This window comes from Phyllopteryx taeniolatus, chromosome 20 (genome assembly GCF_024500385.1).
Source record: "Phyllopteryx taeniolatus isolate TA_2022b chromosome 20, UOR_Ptae_1.2, whole genome shotgun sequence".
Lineage (NCBI taxonomy): Eukaryota > Metazoa > Chordata > Actinopteri > Syngnathiformes > Syngnathidae > Phyllopteryx > Phyllopteryx taeniolatus.
The window spans coordinates 10,522,780-10,538,641 of NC_084521.1; the positions used below are offsets into that span (position 1 = coordinate 10,522,780).

Below are 15,862 nucleotides of genomic sequence, written 5' to 3' on the forward strand. Positions count from 1 at the left end.
GCTGTGCTGTCCAAGCAAGCTCAACTCTGGGCTATTACTTTCATTCAGTGGGTCACGGCTGTAAAAATAGCTACATCATATCATAAAGATCGGGCTGCAAACCAAACATAATATCAGCGATTTGAATTCTACACGCTGGACCTCACACACAATGTTGTATTATGCTCGGATAGGGATAGAGGAAGATGCCTGTTGTGATTGACCGTAACTTGGCCTCCAGGAAACTTAACTATAGGGGGTACTCGGTTTACGATGGAGTTCCGTTCCGACGTTGGCAAAATAATCTGAATTTGGACGTCAACGGGAATGTGCCCTTGTCTATCACTAACCAACGCTAATTCAGTAGTAAAGTCACAATCACAGTAAATGTTTGTATGAAACACTGCTAAGCCATAAATATGAAACAATCAAATGCAAAAGAGAACAGCAGTAAGAGACCATGCTGCACACGATTTGAAACCTCAAAATGTCGTACGTTTGGGCCATCGTAAAACCGAGGACCCCCTGTAGCATGTTTACACATACAGTGCACAACAGAAGATTTATTTTTTAAGCTGCCCCCTTCCCTCCTTCTTATTGCAATAAGAATGTTTTCTACAAAAACATCAGTTTGAATCATGTATGATGTCAAGCAAGTACCTGAAACGACATCCCATGTTTTGTTTTTTGTTGCTTATTTCATAAGACGTCCGAGCATCAACCAGGGCGCAATTCGGTCCAGGACCGCAACATATTATGGATATAAAAAGATGAGGGGGGTGGGTCCTGACAGAGTTTCCCGATCGACTGTTCGTCGGGGGAACCAGTTGCTGACGTAGAAATGCAAAATATTATGTTTAGTTACCTTTCTACAAACGGGAGAAGAGGGGCCGTCATTTCTGGTCGTACGTCATTTTCATTGCGCCAGCAAGTGCGGAGCGTGGGAATGTTGCCTGTCGACACGAAATATAAAATATCAAATACTCGAAAATACATGTTAACAATGTCAAAAAACTGTGATTTATGTTTAAGTAAAGGTCAGCACACATAACTTTATTTTGAAAACAGTGACATTTTAGTAAATTGCTCTTTACTGATTTGCATATTTGATGTGTTACTCACTTTGCAAGAATAATAAAACTACTCAGTCCTCATTACGGAGGACTCTTCCATTAAAGCTTGTTGGTTTTATGTAGATTTAACTAATACATTAGCGAGTCAACTTTGTCATTGTTTTCAGGAAAAGTCAGTTTCAGCTATGACTGAACTCTAGGAGAGCGGAGATACAGAGATAAAAGTAGATAATGAAATCACACTGGCTATTAGGACACGACGACTGAAATAACACCAGACAATTATTAGTCGAGAGATCATCAGACACACACACTAAGCGTGTTAACGCAGATATGAGTTCCTCTGTGTCAGTTTGCTCTGCTGCTTGCTCTCTGCCGCACGCAATTACGCCTCCTGTGGAGCTGTATGCAAGCGTTAAACAAAACATTAGCACCTCATTTAAAAAATAAAACCGCTTCTCACAAGGACAGACAGCTCCCTGGGTAGTCTTACTATGCGTAAATTAACCAATTTAGCAAACTAGCCTCTCGCTCACACTCCCACACAGGAGAAACAGTAATCATATTTGCCTCAGTGTGTATACATGTTGCATTTACAGTGACTAAATAAAAAAAGGGAGGGTAAATATCAGTTTCAACACAAAATGTATTTAATCTGGCGCTCTTCATACATTTCAAATAAGGTAAACTTTCACAAAAACACAAAATTATTTTACACAAATTGTTGAATCAACACTTCTCATGATTGAAAGGAGCACTAAGACAAACAAAATTCTCACTATATAGATATTCATCTAACAATAAGTGTACTATTATGTTTTTTGTTTGTAGTGGCGTTGAACTGCACTGTGTCATAAAAAAATAACTGTTTCTAATACTTTTTACCTCATTTAGAGTCCAGCAAGTCCAAATATTAAACACAGCTCATACTAAGAGCCACAATAGTTACAAACATCTGGTTAAATTAATACGTATGCAATAGTGTCAATTAATAATTGAGCATTTTCATATTTTTAAAGAAGAATGTTCTTGTCCTATATCTATTATAATGTGGGCATGTTATTGGTGGTCGGTGTAAACAAAGTAATTTCAGTACCACTTATTTATTTTATTTTTTATTCAGTCCAACCTTGAATGACTTCACCGGGGCCAGCCTCCGCCGCTTCATGATTGGTGGAGCTCATTTGGGGGCGTGACCCGCCAGCCTCTTGTGTATATATTCACCACTGGGTAGGCTCGCCGCTGATTTACATGATAACCAATAATAAAGGAGTAACAAACACGCTGAACGTGTTCCTGTTGGAAAAGACGAGGCGAAGACGCACATTTTTTTCGGGGGGGGGGGAAGCAGAGGATTTGTGTGTGTTTTGGTGGTGAAAGGATAGTGACAGCGCTGAAAGCAGAAGACGGTGGATTGTCCTCTCAGCCATCTTGACTGCCGCTCGCCTCGCCGCACTGAAGGCTGTCTCCTCCTGCTCCATTCAAAGTAAACACAGCCGTGCTCGCCACTCGCAAGTCCATGCAAGCTCTACGGAGACGCGAGATGGGCTCGCTGCGTGGAATTTGACCGGACTGAAGCCGGGGGGTGGAGGATTTACGGCAGTATTTTCGAGCAGGTAAAAAAAAAAAGAAAAAGCGTAAGCAAAGGAGTCGAGAGGCGCCACTGCTTGGAGAGATGGAACCAGACCTGTTTGGGATTTACCTGCTCCTCTCTCTCGCCCTCCTGCCCAGATCCAGCTGCACCACCGCTAAGGAGATCACCTGCCAGGAAATAGCCGTGCCCCTGTGTAAAGGCATCGGCTACAATTACACTTACATGCCCAACCAATTCAACCACGACACACAGGACGAAGCGGGCTTGGAAGTCCATCAGTTCTGGCCTCTGGTGGAGATCCAGTGCTCTCCCGATCTCAAGTTCTTTCTGTGCAGCATGTACACGCCGATCTGTCTGGAGGACTACAAAAAGCCGCTGCCGCCATGCAGGAGTGTGTGCGAGAGAGCCCGGGCCGGCTGCGCGCCCCTCATGAGGCAGTATGGCTTTCCTTGGCCGGACCGCATGAAATGTGATCTGCTGCCGGTGCAAGGTAACCCCGACACGCTTTGTATGGACTATAACAGAACGGACTCGACAACCGTGTCGCCCGTCCTCCCCAAGCCCACCGACCATCCGGCGAAGGGCTTCAACCCTCCCAAAATCAAGCCAGGTAGACCCAGTCCGCCGAGGAAGTACAAGCCGGCCGCGGGCTCCTGTGAGCCAGGATGTAAATGTCTGGAGCCCATGGTGCCCGTCAACACGGAGCGCCACCCGCTGTACAACCGCGTGAAAACTGGCCAGATTACCAACTGTGCCATGCCTTGCCACAGCCCCTATTTCACCCACGACGAGAGGGCTTTCACCGCCTTCTGGATCGGCCTTTGGTCCGTGCTGTGCTTCGTGTCAACTTTTGCCACAGTTGCCACCTTCCTCATAGACATGGAGCGCTTCAAGTATCCCGAGAGGCCCATCATCTTCCTCTCCGCCTGCTACATGTTCGTGTCAGTCGGCTACATCGTCAGGCTCATCGCCGGCCACGAGAAGGTGGCTTGCAGCAGGGACTTGGACGTTGAGCACATCCACTACGAGACCACCGGACCTGCGCTGTGCACGGTGGTCTTCCTCCTTATTTACTTCTTCGGCATGGCCAGCTCCATCTGGTGGGTCATCCTGTCTCTGACTTGGTTCCTCGCAGCTGGGATGAAGTGGGGCAATGAAGCCATTGCCAATTATTCCCAGTACTTCCATCTTGCAGCGTGGCTCATCCCCAGCATGAAGTCCATAGCGGTCCTGGCTCTGAGTTCTGTGGACGGGGACTCTGTGGCCGGGATCTGCTACGTGGGCAACCAGAACCTCGACAACCTGCGTGGCTTTGTCCTCGCACCTCTGGTGATTTATTTATTCATAGGCACCATGTTCCTTTTGGCTGGATTCGTGTCCCTATTCAGAATCCGCAATGTCATCAAGCAAGGTGGCACCAAGACTGATAAACTTGAAAGGCTCATGATTAGAATCGGGGTCTTCACGGTGCTCTACACGGTTCCGGCCACCGTCATTGTGGCATGTTACTTCTATGAGCAGCACAATCGGCAGAACTGGGAAATAACCCACAACTGCTCCAATTGTTTACACGAGAGGGACCGCAGCAGGCCGGACTACGCTGTCTTTATGTTAAAGTACTTCATGTGCCTTCTGGTGGGCATCACATCCGGAGTGTGGATCTGGTCCGGCAAGACTTTGGACTCCTGGAGGACTTTCTGCACCAGGTGCTGTTGGGGTAGCAAGGCCACGAGTGGCTCCATGTATAGCGACGTGAGCACGGGCCTGACGTGGAGGTCGGGCACGGCCAGCTCTGTGTCTTGCCCCAAGCAGATGCCATTGTCGCAGGTTTGAATAAAACAAAAAGAAAAGCAGATTATGGGGACTGCTAATTGTTTGGGAGATAACCCATCACACCCTGTCTTAAGCAATTTGCATTGTAATGAGCTGCTGCTGAGGTGCTGCCCTCCTTCCTCCCCAAACTGCGGGGAGAACATTGAAACAATGTCCCAGGCATTCACACAGGTTTAATTCCTCTCTGTTTATATGAATTAGAGGCTCATCTCCAATTATGGGGGCATTACTTCTTGTAGCCAGTGCTTAACAAATTTCATACAAAGAGCATTTTTTTATTAACAACCATTTTTTGTACCTATCTTGTGCCAGATAACGTTAAAATGTCAGTCATGTCAAAGATGGTTTAAAGTAAGCCTTAATAGTTCCACGGTGTTTTGTTTTGTCAACCCCCCCACACCCCAAGTCATTCATTTAGAAATTTCAAAAATGTATTTATAAAGATTATGTAAATTTGTGTATAAAAAGAAAAGTTTATAACTATTGTATATTTGTACAAAGTGTAGATGTCTTTTTGTGGAAGAGCAAAAAAATATGACTTCTATTTTGACAATAAAACATTTGATAAATTTAAAGCGAAGTAATTTAGTTTTTTTTGTCTCTTGGTGAGCATGCGTTTTGTGGTCATCATTTTAAGGATGACAGCTTTTCAGGGTCCCCCATCCCACCCCTTTCAATCATCAAAAAGTGGTAATTAGAGGCAGGGGTTGAGTTGGAGCATCTCCATAATTGTTAAAGTATTCTTCACATGCCTGCAGAAGCCTGCTTTCTTAATTTAGTAAAAGGGGGACCGCCTAAATGCAGGGAACGGTCCCTTTTCATCTGCACAAACTTTGATCTTTCTTTTCGAACAGTGCCGAATAAAGGTGGTGTGTGTTAGGAGTGTCCGTCTGATGTGCCAAGGTTCCCCTAAATGTCCCCATTTGGAGGCTTTGATGGGCATTCTACAATTGAAAGAGCATTTTGGAACCCTTTGCTTCTTGGGCGATCGTCAGGACTGAAACCTGCCAGTGCCCTTGGATCTCGTGTGTGTGTTTTTCCCTTCTCTTTTTCTGTGGGCCTGAATTGAAACATCTCTCCATCGGGCTCAAGCTGTGTCAGCGAGTGCAGGGGCCTTGACATGAATGATTCTGAAATTGAAAAGAAAGAGCCACAGGTGGTCTGTTCACATGATCTCACATCTTAGGAGCGTATAATTGAAGTCTTTTCTGCGACAAATGTATCTTGGTTTGGTCTTAATTAAGCCTTCAAGCTTTTACAAGACGTTATACAGTAACATTGGTTAGAAATGCATTTCATTAGCTAGTACATAGTGACAGTGTGCTTGGTAGTGGCAGCTTTTCTGGGAGGCAAAAATAGTTAAATGTACAACTTTCCCTCCTTTCATTAAATCATCATACACTGTACTGTATATATGCATAATTTGAACTGAACATAAATCTCAAGTTGCAATATTTAGGCTTCCACCAAATATTCACATTTTCCATCCACCTTGAACATTGTTTATTCTGGAGTTTACCTCCAAAATCTCAGCCAAATGAAGCACCAGCTACTAGTACCACCTAGCGGTCAAAGAGCTTTTGTACATCTTGAATTCTGCTCCAAAACTTCCTTTGCACACAGTACAGTAATCACATTGCCATAAATCACCTGCCCACCACAAAAGCATGTGTGGTCTTGCAGTTGCACATACACTGTAATTATCAACATACTGGGTTTCCTACACTAGTTTGACAAGCCTTGCAGATGCAGCTGTTTACGAGGGAAGGTCCGGGAGTGTTTTTAAGGTGCTTCACACAGTCCTGACTTGGTACTGGCTTCAGATCAAAGGTCCTACTTCATGTTACTAACATTTTGCTTTTCATATTAGCAATACAAAATGGGTCAAATATTTGAAACTTAGTATGACACCTCCCACATTACAAAAATATGCATGGCAGGTTAATTAAAGACTCAAAATTACCCATTGATTGATTGAGCAGAGTGAATGGTTGTTGGTGACCAGTATTGCAAACTACAACCAAATGAGAATATTCTGTACACTTACATGACAATGTCAATCAAAATGTTGTATTATTATCTTTGTAGTTTTGATACAGCTCTTATACTGTATTGGATCTCATTAGATATATACTGTATAATAAAGTGTCTTTTTTTTCTGTGACAAATCTCTGAGTCTTATATTGGCAGCTCTCTGCTGGCAGGTGCTATAACATTATTATTATTATTATTTTTAGACACAGCTGTTCATCAAATATTAATGTCTGATGGTGATTGGGGAGAATTTAGAGTTTATTTGTTTAGGGTTTTTTTTTTCCTTAATGTTCAGGATATGTTTTACACACTTTACTTTCCATAAACAATTATACACTGAAAAAAAGTACTTAGTTTGATTATGTACATCGGTTGCGCATAATTAAAATGTGGTAAACTGCTGTCATTTCCCCTCCTGAAAAATAACAGAATAATATACATTAGTTTACCATATTTTAATGTGCAACTGATGTACATGTTCAAATTAAATAAATTCATGACCTTTTTCCCCCAGTGTACAATTATAATGATCGATACCAGTAACAAATGATTACATTTTTTTAATTCTATAAATTATACATTTTAATTTTTTGATAATTTTCACTTCGTTTTAGTGTAGTATTTTAAACCTAGAGGGGAAATTCACTTTATACTCTGGTGAATATTTTTACTGCATGCATTACACCACATAAAATGTATGCAATTGTTAATGTATTTATTTATACTTATGTGCAAAGATTTAACATTTGTGACAAAAGCCACACAAATTAACAGAATAGCTGACATTTGGAGACTGTTTCAGTGTTATATAGCTGCACTGACCAAAATTGCAAATGAAAATCCATTTCATTTTAATAAGTCCCGACATTTGGTTTTGAAACGTGGGAATCCAGGTTACAATTGCATGCAGAGTAACTAAAACCACAGTTTCCGTGAGTGTATTCTTACTCTAAATCAAACGCGTATCAGCAACCTCAGGGGTTGGGTGACCTTTCTAGATTAATGTTGGAACTTCCTGACCTCCAAGCTCAGACACATAGTCCCAGTTGGCTATTTGAAATACCAGATGTTAGGAAAATAGAGTTTTAAGCTCATTCAGACTGCACAGCAGTCAAGCGGCGTCACTGAAAGTTGCAGTTTTGTCCAACTTTTAAAAGTTGAGGCCCTTCACCACCACTGTTCTCTCTACTTCCCCCTCCCCTCTTTTATGAACTTTAAAAGAGATACAAACTGGAGCAACGATTTGTAAACATTACAAGGGCATCTGGTAAAAACACACATTGTATTTGTTGAAGGTCCTTACTTGCTTTGTGTTCTTTGGGTGTTGTCCAGCTTTTCTACAAGGTTGAGTGGTCTTTACTGACCCCTGCTGCCATTTCCAATCTCACGATCCCAAATTTACACACATACAATGATTGTGTGTGTGCGTGCGTGTGCGTGTGAAATTTTGTCTATCTCTCACAGGGTGACAAGAGGTTTCCCGGATTGCTGATCCTAAAATCATAGAATATGGTTAGATAGCATAAGATTCAAATATTGATATTACGGGGTACAATCATTAATAAGTACACACTTTTTTTTTTCCAAACAAATCATTGCTTTATTATTTTACTTATTTTTAGACAAGGTAATAGAAGAATGAGTCAAAGTGGCATATCTTTATATCTAATAATATACAATACTGTACTATTTAATACCTGAATATGCAGATCAAGTCAGATATGGGTGTTTATTTGATTTTGGGCACTTTTGATTTTCGTTTTTCTCAAAAGTAGAATGTCAAAAACTATATATACCTACCTTACCTTAATTGTCATAGTTCTGTGAGTCAGAATCTGTTCATGTCCATATATATTGATTTAAGATATATATTTTTTGGGGTCTTTTTGTCATATACCCTAGAGAAATGTCATTACCGCCACAATGGCATATTGATTAAAAATTTATTAATCCTGTGATGGTAATGACATTTCAAAGTTTTTAGCTAACTGTGCTATGCTGGTAGAGTTAGCTTAAACTTTTCTTTCAGCTAGCTAGTCCTGTACAACATTTTTATATGATTAGCAAGTTTTTACAGGAAAATCTTTAAACATTAACAGTCGTTTGGTAATGACATGCAATAAAAATATTATGTGAATTAAGGGTACAAATGAGGAAAAAAACTTACTCTTCCAGTTATCAAAACGCCTGACTTCTCTCTGCACTAGCATGTGCTTGAGTGATGAGAGAAAATGACACAGGGAATTAAAGAATCAGATTTTGAATAAACATTTTTGATCTGAAAATGGTCAATGTGGCGGTAATCACAGCAACTTTAAGGGACAGACATGTTTTAGTAAAAATAAAAGACAAAATTTGAAATGTTTTGTATATATGATGACAAATCATGAATTCTATTATACTTTAATGAATTTATGGTAAAAGTTACACTATTTTAGCATTTTTTTCAGTAGAAAGAAAGAGCGTCATATATCCAAACCCTGTGCTAGGGACAGGGTGAAAACGGTAAAATACCACCATTAAACCGCTTAAAAAATGTCTAAATATACTAATATTAACATGAAATTTTAGACCACACTTGGCACGCCCACTGCTGGTTATTGAAAAAAAATCTATTTAAATATATTTTTTCTGTAAATTTTACATCAAGGACACAAAAAGGCCCGTAGTCAAATAAACACCCATATAGCATAGTGAGTTTAAATATACAGCAGCTTCACCCTGAAGCACAGAAATTTGTTTATTAACCATAGTTCAAAACATTGTCCACCTGATGGCGCTATTGTGCTTAAATGATCCCCGTACGTGCATGAATGGGATCCATATACCTGTAGGTAGATGGTTAGCTGCTTTTTAGTGCTGTTTGATGACTGTGTCCAAAGCATTTCATGTCTTACTTTTTGGAACGATGAATCTAAAGCCTTTACACATTATAATCATGTGCAACCGATGTAGTCTGTATGAAGGCACAACAAAATAAAATTGTGGTATAAAAATGTATAATGCAGAAAACGGCATCATAAATTCAATCAAAATTAACAAAGAAAATGATATACAACGCATCAGCATGTGGGGACAGAAACTTCATATTGTACTGTACTTACATTGGAACATACAGTATGAATGTTTACAATGTTATCTACTAATGCTATTAAAGCTAAAATCATGTATTTATTTTTTAAGTTGGGGGGGGGGAGGGAATCAGTTGGACAGAAGACGTCTTTTGCATTTTCAATTAGTATTTGTTGCTGGGTTTCAATGGGACATTTTAGCAGGTTAATCTGGTACTGCTTGTCCTAATGACTTGATTTGCAACACATTTTTTTCAAAACTTTTTTTTTTTTTTTTTAATGTGACCTATAACCTGTAAAGCTCAATTGATAAAGAACGACTTCTTTTAGAGAGGGAAGGTAAAAATAACTGAGATAATGTGGTTGCAGAAGTGTGCACACCGTCTTATAATTGGAGATGTGGCTGTGTTCAGAATTAACCATCCATCCATCCATCCATTTTCAACACCGCTTATCCTGGTTAGGGTCGCAGGACGCTGGAGCCTATCCCAGCTGACTTCGGGCTAAAGGCGGACTACACCCTGAACTGGTCGCCAGTCAGTCACAGGGAACATATAGACATGGACAACCATTCACACTCACATTCACACAGTCACTGAGTGGGAACTGAACACACGCTGCCTGCACCAAAGTCAGGCGAGTGTACCGCTACACCATCAGTGACCAGAATTAATCAATCACATTCAAAATAATGTTAAATGTGAATCAGCACACAGCTGCCACCATTTAAAGTGCCTCTGATGAACCCAAAACAAAGTACAGATGTTCTAGTAGGCTTTTCGGGTCATTTTTGTAGACACATCACAGCACAAGCCATGATCCGCAAGGAGCTTCCACAGAATCAGAGGGATCTCACTGTTAAAAGTTATCAGTGAGAAGAGTAAAAAACACACAGTCATCATCAAGTGGAGAAAATACAGCACAACAGTGACAATAATAACTGGACCTCCCTCCAAAGCTGAAGAAAAGATGAGATGAAAACTGGTCACGGAGGCTGCCGGCACGCCAGCATCAACATCAATGGAGCAGCAGAAATTTCTGGCAAGTACCGGCTATTTAGTACACGTCACAGCAATCTCCCATGTTGTTCCTACTGTATGTCTTGACTACGGGGGAGGGAGCGTTTTGCAAAGAAGAGTGGGCACCTATTGCCACATCAAGATGTGTCACACTAAGACTCATACCCAAAAAGACTGAGTGCTGTCAACAAAGTATTAGTTTGAAGATGTGAATATTTATGCAACAAAGTTATTGTATTACGTTTTATATTTTTCTAATTGGGAAGTACTGGTTATAGGTCACACTGATGGTAGAAAAAGTTTAGAAATTATTTATCTAGGTCTAATTTTCTAATATCACAAAATGCCGACATTTGAACAGGGATGTGTAAATATTTTACATGCACTGTACATTGCTGCCTCGTCTAGAAAGCTAAAATGTGAATCCGAAAGCCGAAAATGGCAATCGTTTTGTGAGTAGTATGAGCTTGTAATGATACAGACATTGCTCAAGTCTGCTTCGGGCAAATTAAGTTGTCCTCTCATCGTGAAGCTTGAGGTCTTGACACAAGAAGGTGCGGCATAGCCACACCTGCGGTAGTCTGAAGAAAACACCCTGTGGTCACTCTCGTCCCGTGTGAGGCAGAGGGACGAGCATTGTGCAGATAGGTGAAACCGAGGAAGCCTGAAGCTTATTGTTATCTTCTTCCAAAAAGAGACCGCAAGAGAACAAAGATCAGGAGATATCAGCTTACACAAAGAAGACTCTAGGCTGAAAGAAAAAGGGTGGAAGCAACTGATTTACGATGGGAGCCTCCACCCACGTCAGCATAAAGCAGATGAGGCTGTCAAACACTCTGCTCACTTCAGCTGATTTGAGCGTTAGCATTCTGCGAAGGACTGTTGGGGTTTGACCCTAAAAATCGGAGCATTGATCGAAGTGAAACCATAGCAGACATCCCAGACGGTAAGAGTGGTCCTTTTGCTGGGCTCTATTTCTAGTAAGTTGCGCCTCTAAAGCTTGCTAGGCCCTAAAATAGAGTGACAAGCTGTCCCCATAAACACAGAAACAGACTTATAGGGGTACATAGTTATTTTATGATCCTTAGTTCGCTTCGCAGGGCTGTCGCGGTGTCCTTCACTTCTGACGGACTTTGCTTACTTTAATTGGCTGGGCCGGATTGAAATGGATTTTTTTTAGGCCAATCCCGATTCCAACATTTGGCAGAGTAAAATTCTAATAACCGATTAATCAGTCGATTAATTTAAGAATAATGAAAAAAATAACTTTTTTGTCCCTGAACACTTACAATAAATATATGAATTATAGGCAGAACATTTGACTGTTTTGCAATACTTTGTCCTTTAGTATTTAACTTTATAACAGAGAGGGAAAAAAATGGGCCATAAACGGATGATTTCTTGCAGATCTTGTTTGTTTGAATGGCATCATCTTTGACTGTTGTTGTAATGTGTTAATGTACAAAAGAAAAAGAAAAAATGGCAAACAACAGCAATGCCATTAATCCATTTCACATCCCCAAATCACTTTTTGTTCGTTTTTAAAAATAGCAATGTATTGTATAAAAACATAATAAAAACAAATGTAAAAGACAGCTGTTTTATAAAGAGTAATTAAACAACAAGTTACAATAACAACTGCAGTAATGGCGTATGTGTGGTTTTAAGGGAGCTAGCCTAATAGTGACTAGTAACTAAACGTGAGTTTTGGCTCACCATAACTGCTTGGAAGTTTTCATTTCGTATTTGTCTGTTGACTATTTGTACTGTTCAATAAATGAAATCGCCGCCCGTTGCTGTTTTTTTTTTTTTTTTTTTTTTTTTTTCCCACTTCAGTTGAGCGCCGTATCTGGAGCTTGGTCATAGCTCTTGGCTCGCTGCACTCACGCAAAAAAAGGAAATCTAGCAAGCGACGGCTAGTAACTCGGAAAAACTCAGAAGTTAGGGCACTGTCTTTTGAAAAAGTCAACCAAACACCCACAGACAGGCACAAAGGCTCCTGACTGGAACTTTGACCTCGAGCATAAGAAGCGCCCACAGGAGGAATGACAGGGCGAGGTCATGTGCTCTTTTATAGAGACTGTGGTCCGGAGTGGTGGAAACAGGTGAGCTGTACTTTTAGATGAGCTCAAGGTCGAAGTGCGGCCCACCCAATGAGGCTTAAGGCTCACACAGCTTTCCTTTCACGACTCCAGGGAGTTATTCTTGACGCAAGATATTGTCGCTTCGCATCAAAGGGTATAAAACACAAGCTTCACAGAGACGGCAACACGATCTGTTGGCAGTGTGCTGATTAAGCGAAAGTGACGTACAATGAGGTAGAACGGCAAGGGATCCAACAGTTGTTGCCACTATGTAGAACTGGATCTCAAGTTGCTGTCACTTCTTATTTACCTTGGTCTCATCTTGGATAACAATCCTGCAAATAATGGAAAAAAGTCACACCCACTCGGATCTTTTCTCCTGACCTTCATCATTAGATAGTTCTGCACCACTGCCCAGCTCCACCAAAGTGTAGTGACCAATCCTCCTCGTGCAGGCTCCTGTTGCTGCGGGTTGATCTCTGTTGGCTCGTGGTAACACCCTGAGGTCCCGCCTGGGGGGTGGCGGAGGTTTGAGCCTGCTGCGTTTATTAACAGAAATGGCTTTGGGGTTCGCTGTCGGCTCTAAGGGACAGAGAGCCCGCTCGTCGCCTTCCTTCTCAAGAGCCTCCTCTAGGGAAGCAGAGTAGCCATTGTTTCCATTGGCGTTGCAGCCCAGAGGTTTCGAATGGTGAAGGGCAGAGGGTGCATCCTGAATTATTCCGAATGGCCCCCCTTTGCAAGGACCCCTGCTGCCTTGCCTCTTCCAGAAACTCCCTTTTTGACCAGCATCTATTTCCGGAGCTTGACGACTAAAATTTGGATTCGGGGTCCCCAGGAAATTGTGCTCGTCCTCATAAACAATCTCCATCACCTTTGTCCTCCTCTTCTGCCTCACGGAGCGCTTGATGGCACAAATAAAATCCAGAGCATTTAGGAAAAGAGACAAGGCCGCCACCCCAAGCATAAAGTTGAGCATCACAGTCTTCTCAGTGGGTCTGGAGATATAGCAGTCTACCTGGGTTGTGCATGGAGGATGCTGGCACAGAAACCTCCTGGGGATGTAGAACCCAAACATGTAGTAGTGAGCCGCCCCGAATCCCGCCTCCAGAAAAGTCCGTAACATCAACTGAAGTATGTATGCACCTGTGAAGTATCGGATCGACCCTCGCTCCACTCCTGGAGACTTCTTTTTTCCAGCTGTCTTGACGAACAGCTCTTGCTGGATCTTGCAAAGTTGAACAGTTTCACCTGGACCCGAGGAGCTCATAGTAACAGCGAGGCCATTTGACACCTTATGGATCACATAGATTGCAAAGATGATGTAGGGCAGACTTAAGGTGACGAGTTGCACCAGCCAGAAGCGGAAAAGGGATATCGGAGAAAATATATCATAGCAAACGTTGGCACAGCCTGGTTGAATGGTGTTGCATACAAATCGTTCCTGTTCATCCTGGTAGAGAGGGTAACCAGCAAGGAGGAGGATCAGGACGCGTAGAAAGATCATCACAACGAACCACACTTTTCCTGAATTTAAAAAATTGTAGGATTAGACGTGTGCTGAACTTTGTAGTTACTAATTTAAACATCAACACCAACTCACCTATCAAGGTGATGCTGTTATTGATGGCGATAAAGATGATTTCCGATGGACTGGATCCCGCCATGTTCTGTCCACCCAGTCATCCAAAACCACCTGGCCCCCAAAGTTCTAGGCCTCTGGCTTAATTCCCCATGCAGCACTTCAGCTTTTGTCACCTTTAGTTTTCTCTTAGACCTGTACCAAACTCAATAACCTCTGGTTGGAATTATCCAAGTGGAACATAATCAAGGTTCCTGTTACTAAAATCCAACATGATCCATTATGAGTACCCCAAAACTGACTGGAGTGAAAATCAGGAAAAATGTTCCCAACTCCTTCTCTCAGAGTCCCCTGCAGACAACTGGCTGTCCTGAGACAACAGAAGACGGGAGCGAGGCCCATTGTGGATCTATTCTTAACACACTTGCAAAGGCATGTCGCTGTCCTGCATGGCATTGCAGAGATATTTTCGGGCCACAGGACGTCCTTACAGGAGGACAACAAGCCTCCGGGGTTTACAAATTTTAAATTCAAACAGAATGTCAAGTATGTTCAAACTAGGAAAAGCATAAAAATTGCAACGTCACATAATAAATCATGATCTTCAGGACCAGATTTAACAATTGGTAAGCATGCACAGTCCGTTTTCGAAGCCCGAACGCCACTGAATTTGACTCAAACTTTTATATAACGTAAGTTGCGTGCACCCTGTGCTTACGGTGCATGAATGTTTAGGACGACATCTGAAAAATAAGTCTAATCTAAAAACCAGCTTCAACTTTTCATATTTTTTCCATTAGGTTCTCCATTACTGCTCACACTGACAGTCTGAAAATGGATGCTAATGGCTACTACTGATGTACAAAGAGTGATAATATGGTTTCGAAGCAGATAAGAGGATTAAAAAACACAAATACAAACAACCTCCACAAGGCGCTGCAGTCAGATTGACCACCTGTTCTTGCAGCTGTTCCCAATTTCCCCACTGAGTGGATGAACACAGATCTCGGCCATTTATTTCACTGAACCAGTGCTCATTGTTGAAATCAAGCTCAACATCTAACTTGCCTTAACTGACCCAGTATAACTGACATTTGATGTTTAATTCAAGCTACAGCTAAAACCAGATTTAAATCTCTGTGAAAAATTATTCTCTAAACAGAACACTGAACTTTCCAAAATTGCATGGAAGTAGGTTCAATGACTATGATATTATCAAAAAAGGATGATGACTCCTTTAATCTCCTAACACACTATATCATTTTTTTTCTTTTTTTTTGTTTTGTTTAGTTTTTTTAAAAGGTATTGTGTTGTTATTTAGTGGATATGCAACTCTCAAATTCAACCAGTGCATAAGACAGATCTAACATTATTGGGATAATGGCAGCCGAATTGAAGAAGTAAACGTTGGGTTTATTGCAAACCTTTATACTTTAATTCTTGCACAGGGTTTCAGATGACGTGGTGCAGGATTTCAAATAATTGCAAACAATATAGAGAAAAAAATGACTAAAGATCAATTTAGCAAACAAGAAAAAATGGTTGACTGGCTAAACAGAATTCCATGATGACTCCAAGAAGAGGCTTGTTGAAAAT

At 41.4% G+C, this 15,862-nt stretch overlaps 2 protein-coding genes and 2 long non-coding RNA genes across 5 annotated transcripts in view; 1 reads left to right on the plus strand and 3 right to left on the minus strand.

Moving 5' to 3' along the window:
* Positions 1-923, minus strand: part of LOC133470187 (uncharacterized) — a 60,596-nt gene extending 59,673 nt beyond the window's left edge. Inside the window, exon 1 of the long non-coding RNA XR_009785903.1 lies at positions 845-923. This is a non-coding gene — a long non-coding RNA (uncharacterized LOC133470187). The remainder of the gene's footprint in view (positions 1-844) is intronic.
* A 1,357-nt stretch (positions 924-2,280) lies between these two features.
* fzd8a (frizzled class receptor 8a) lies at positions 2,281-6,840 on the plus strand. 2 transcript variants are annotated; one of them, XM_061758798.1, is made up of 2 exons: positions 2,285-2,668; positions 2,784-6,840. In XM_061758798.1, exon 2 carries the CDS (start codon positions 2,869-2,871, stop codon positions 4,477-4,479), a length of 1,611 nt encoding a protein of 536 aa, XP_061614782.1. In that variant the 5' UTR covers positions 2,285-2,668; positions 2,784-2,868; the 3' UTR covers positions 4,480-6,840. The 2 variants fall into 2 exon arrangements, with proteins under 2 accessions (XP_061614781.1, XP_061614782.1); XM_061758797.1 differs by having other exon boundaries at positions 2,281-6,839.
* On the minus strand, positions 5,474-11,901 carry LOC133470419 (uncharacterized). Its single transcript, XR_009785974.1, has 3 exons — positions 8,681-11,901; positions 7,817-8,007; positions 5,474-5,609 (listed from the first exon to the last, which is right to left on the minus strand). It is a non-coding gene; the product is annotated as an uncharacterized LOC133470419 (long non-coding RNA).
* A 652-nt stretch (positions 11,902-12,553) lies between these two features.
* gjd4 (gap junction protein delta 4) lies at positions 12,554-14,994 on the minus strand. The gene is made up of 2 exons (XM_061758721.1): positions 14,288-14,994; positions 12,554-14,211 (listed from the first exon to the last, which is right to left on the minus strand). Exons 1-2 carry the CDS (start codon positions 14,349-14,351, stop codon positions 13,043-13,045), a joined length of 1,233 nt encoding a protein of 410 aa, XP_061614705.1. The 5' UTR covers positions 14,352-14,994; the 3' UTR covers positions 12,554-13,042.
* Between the last annotated feature and the right edge of the window lie 868 nt (positions 14,995-15,862).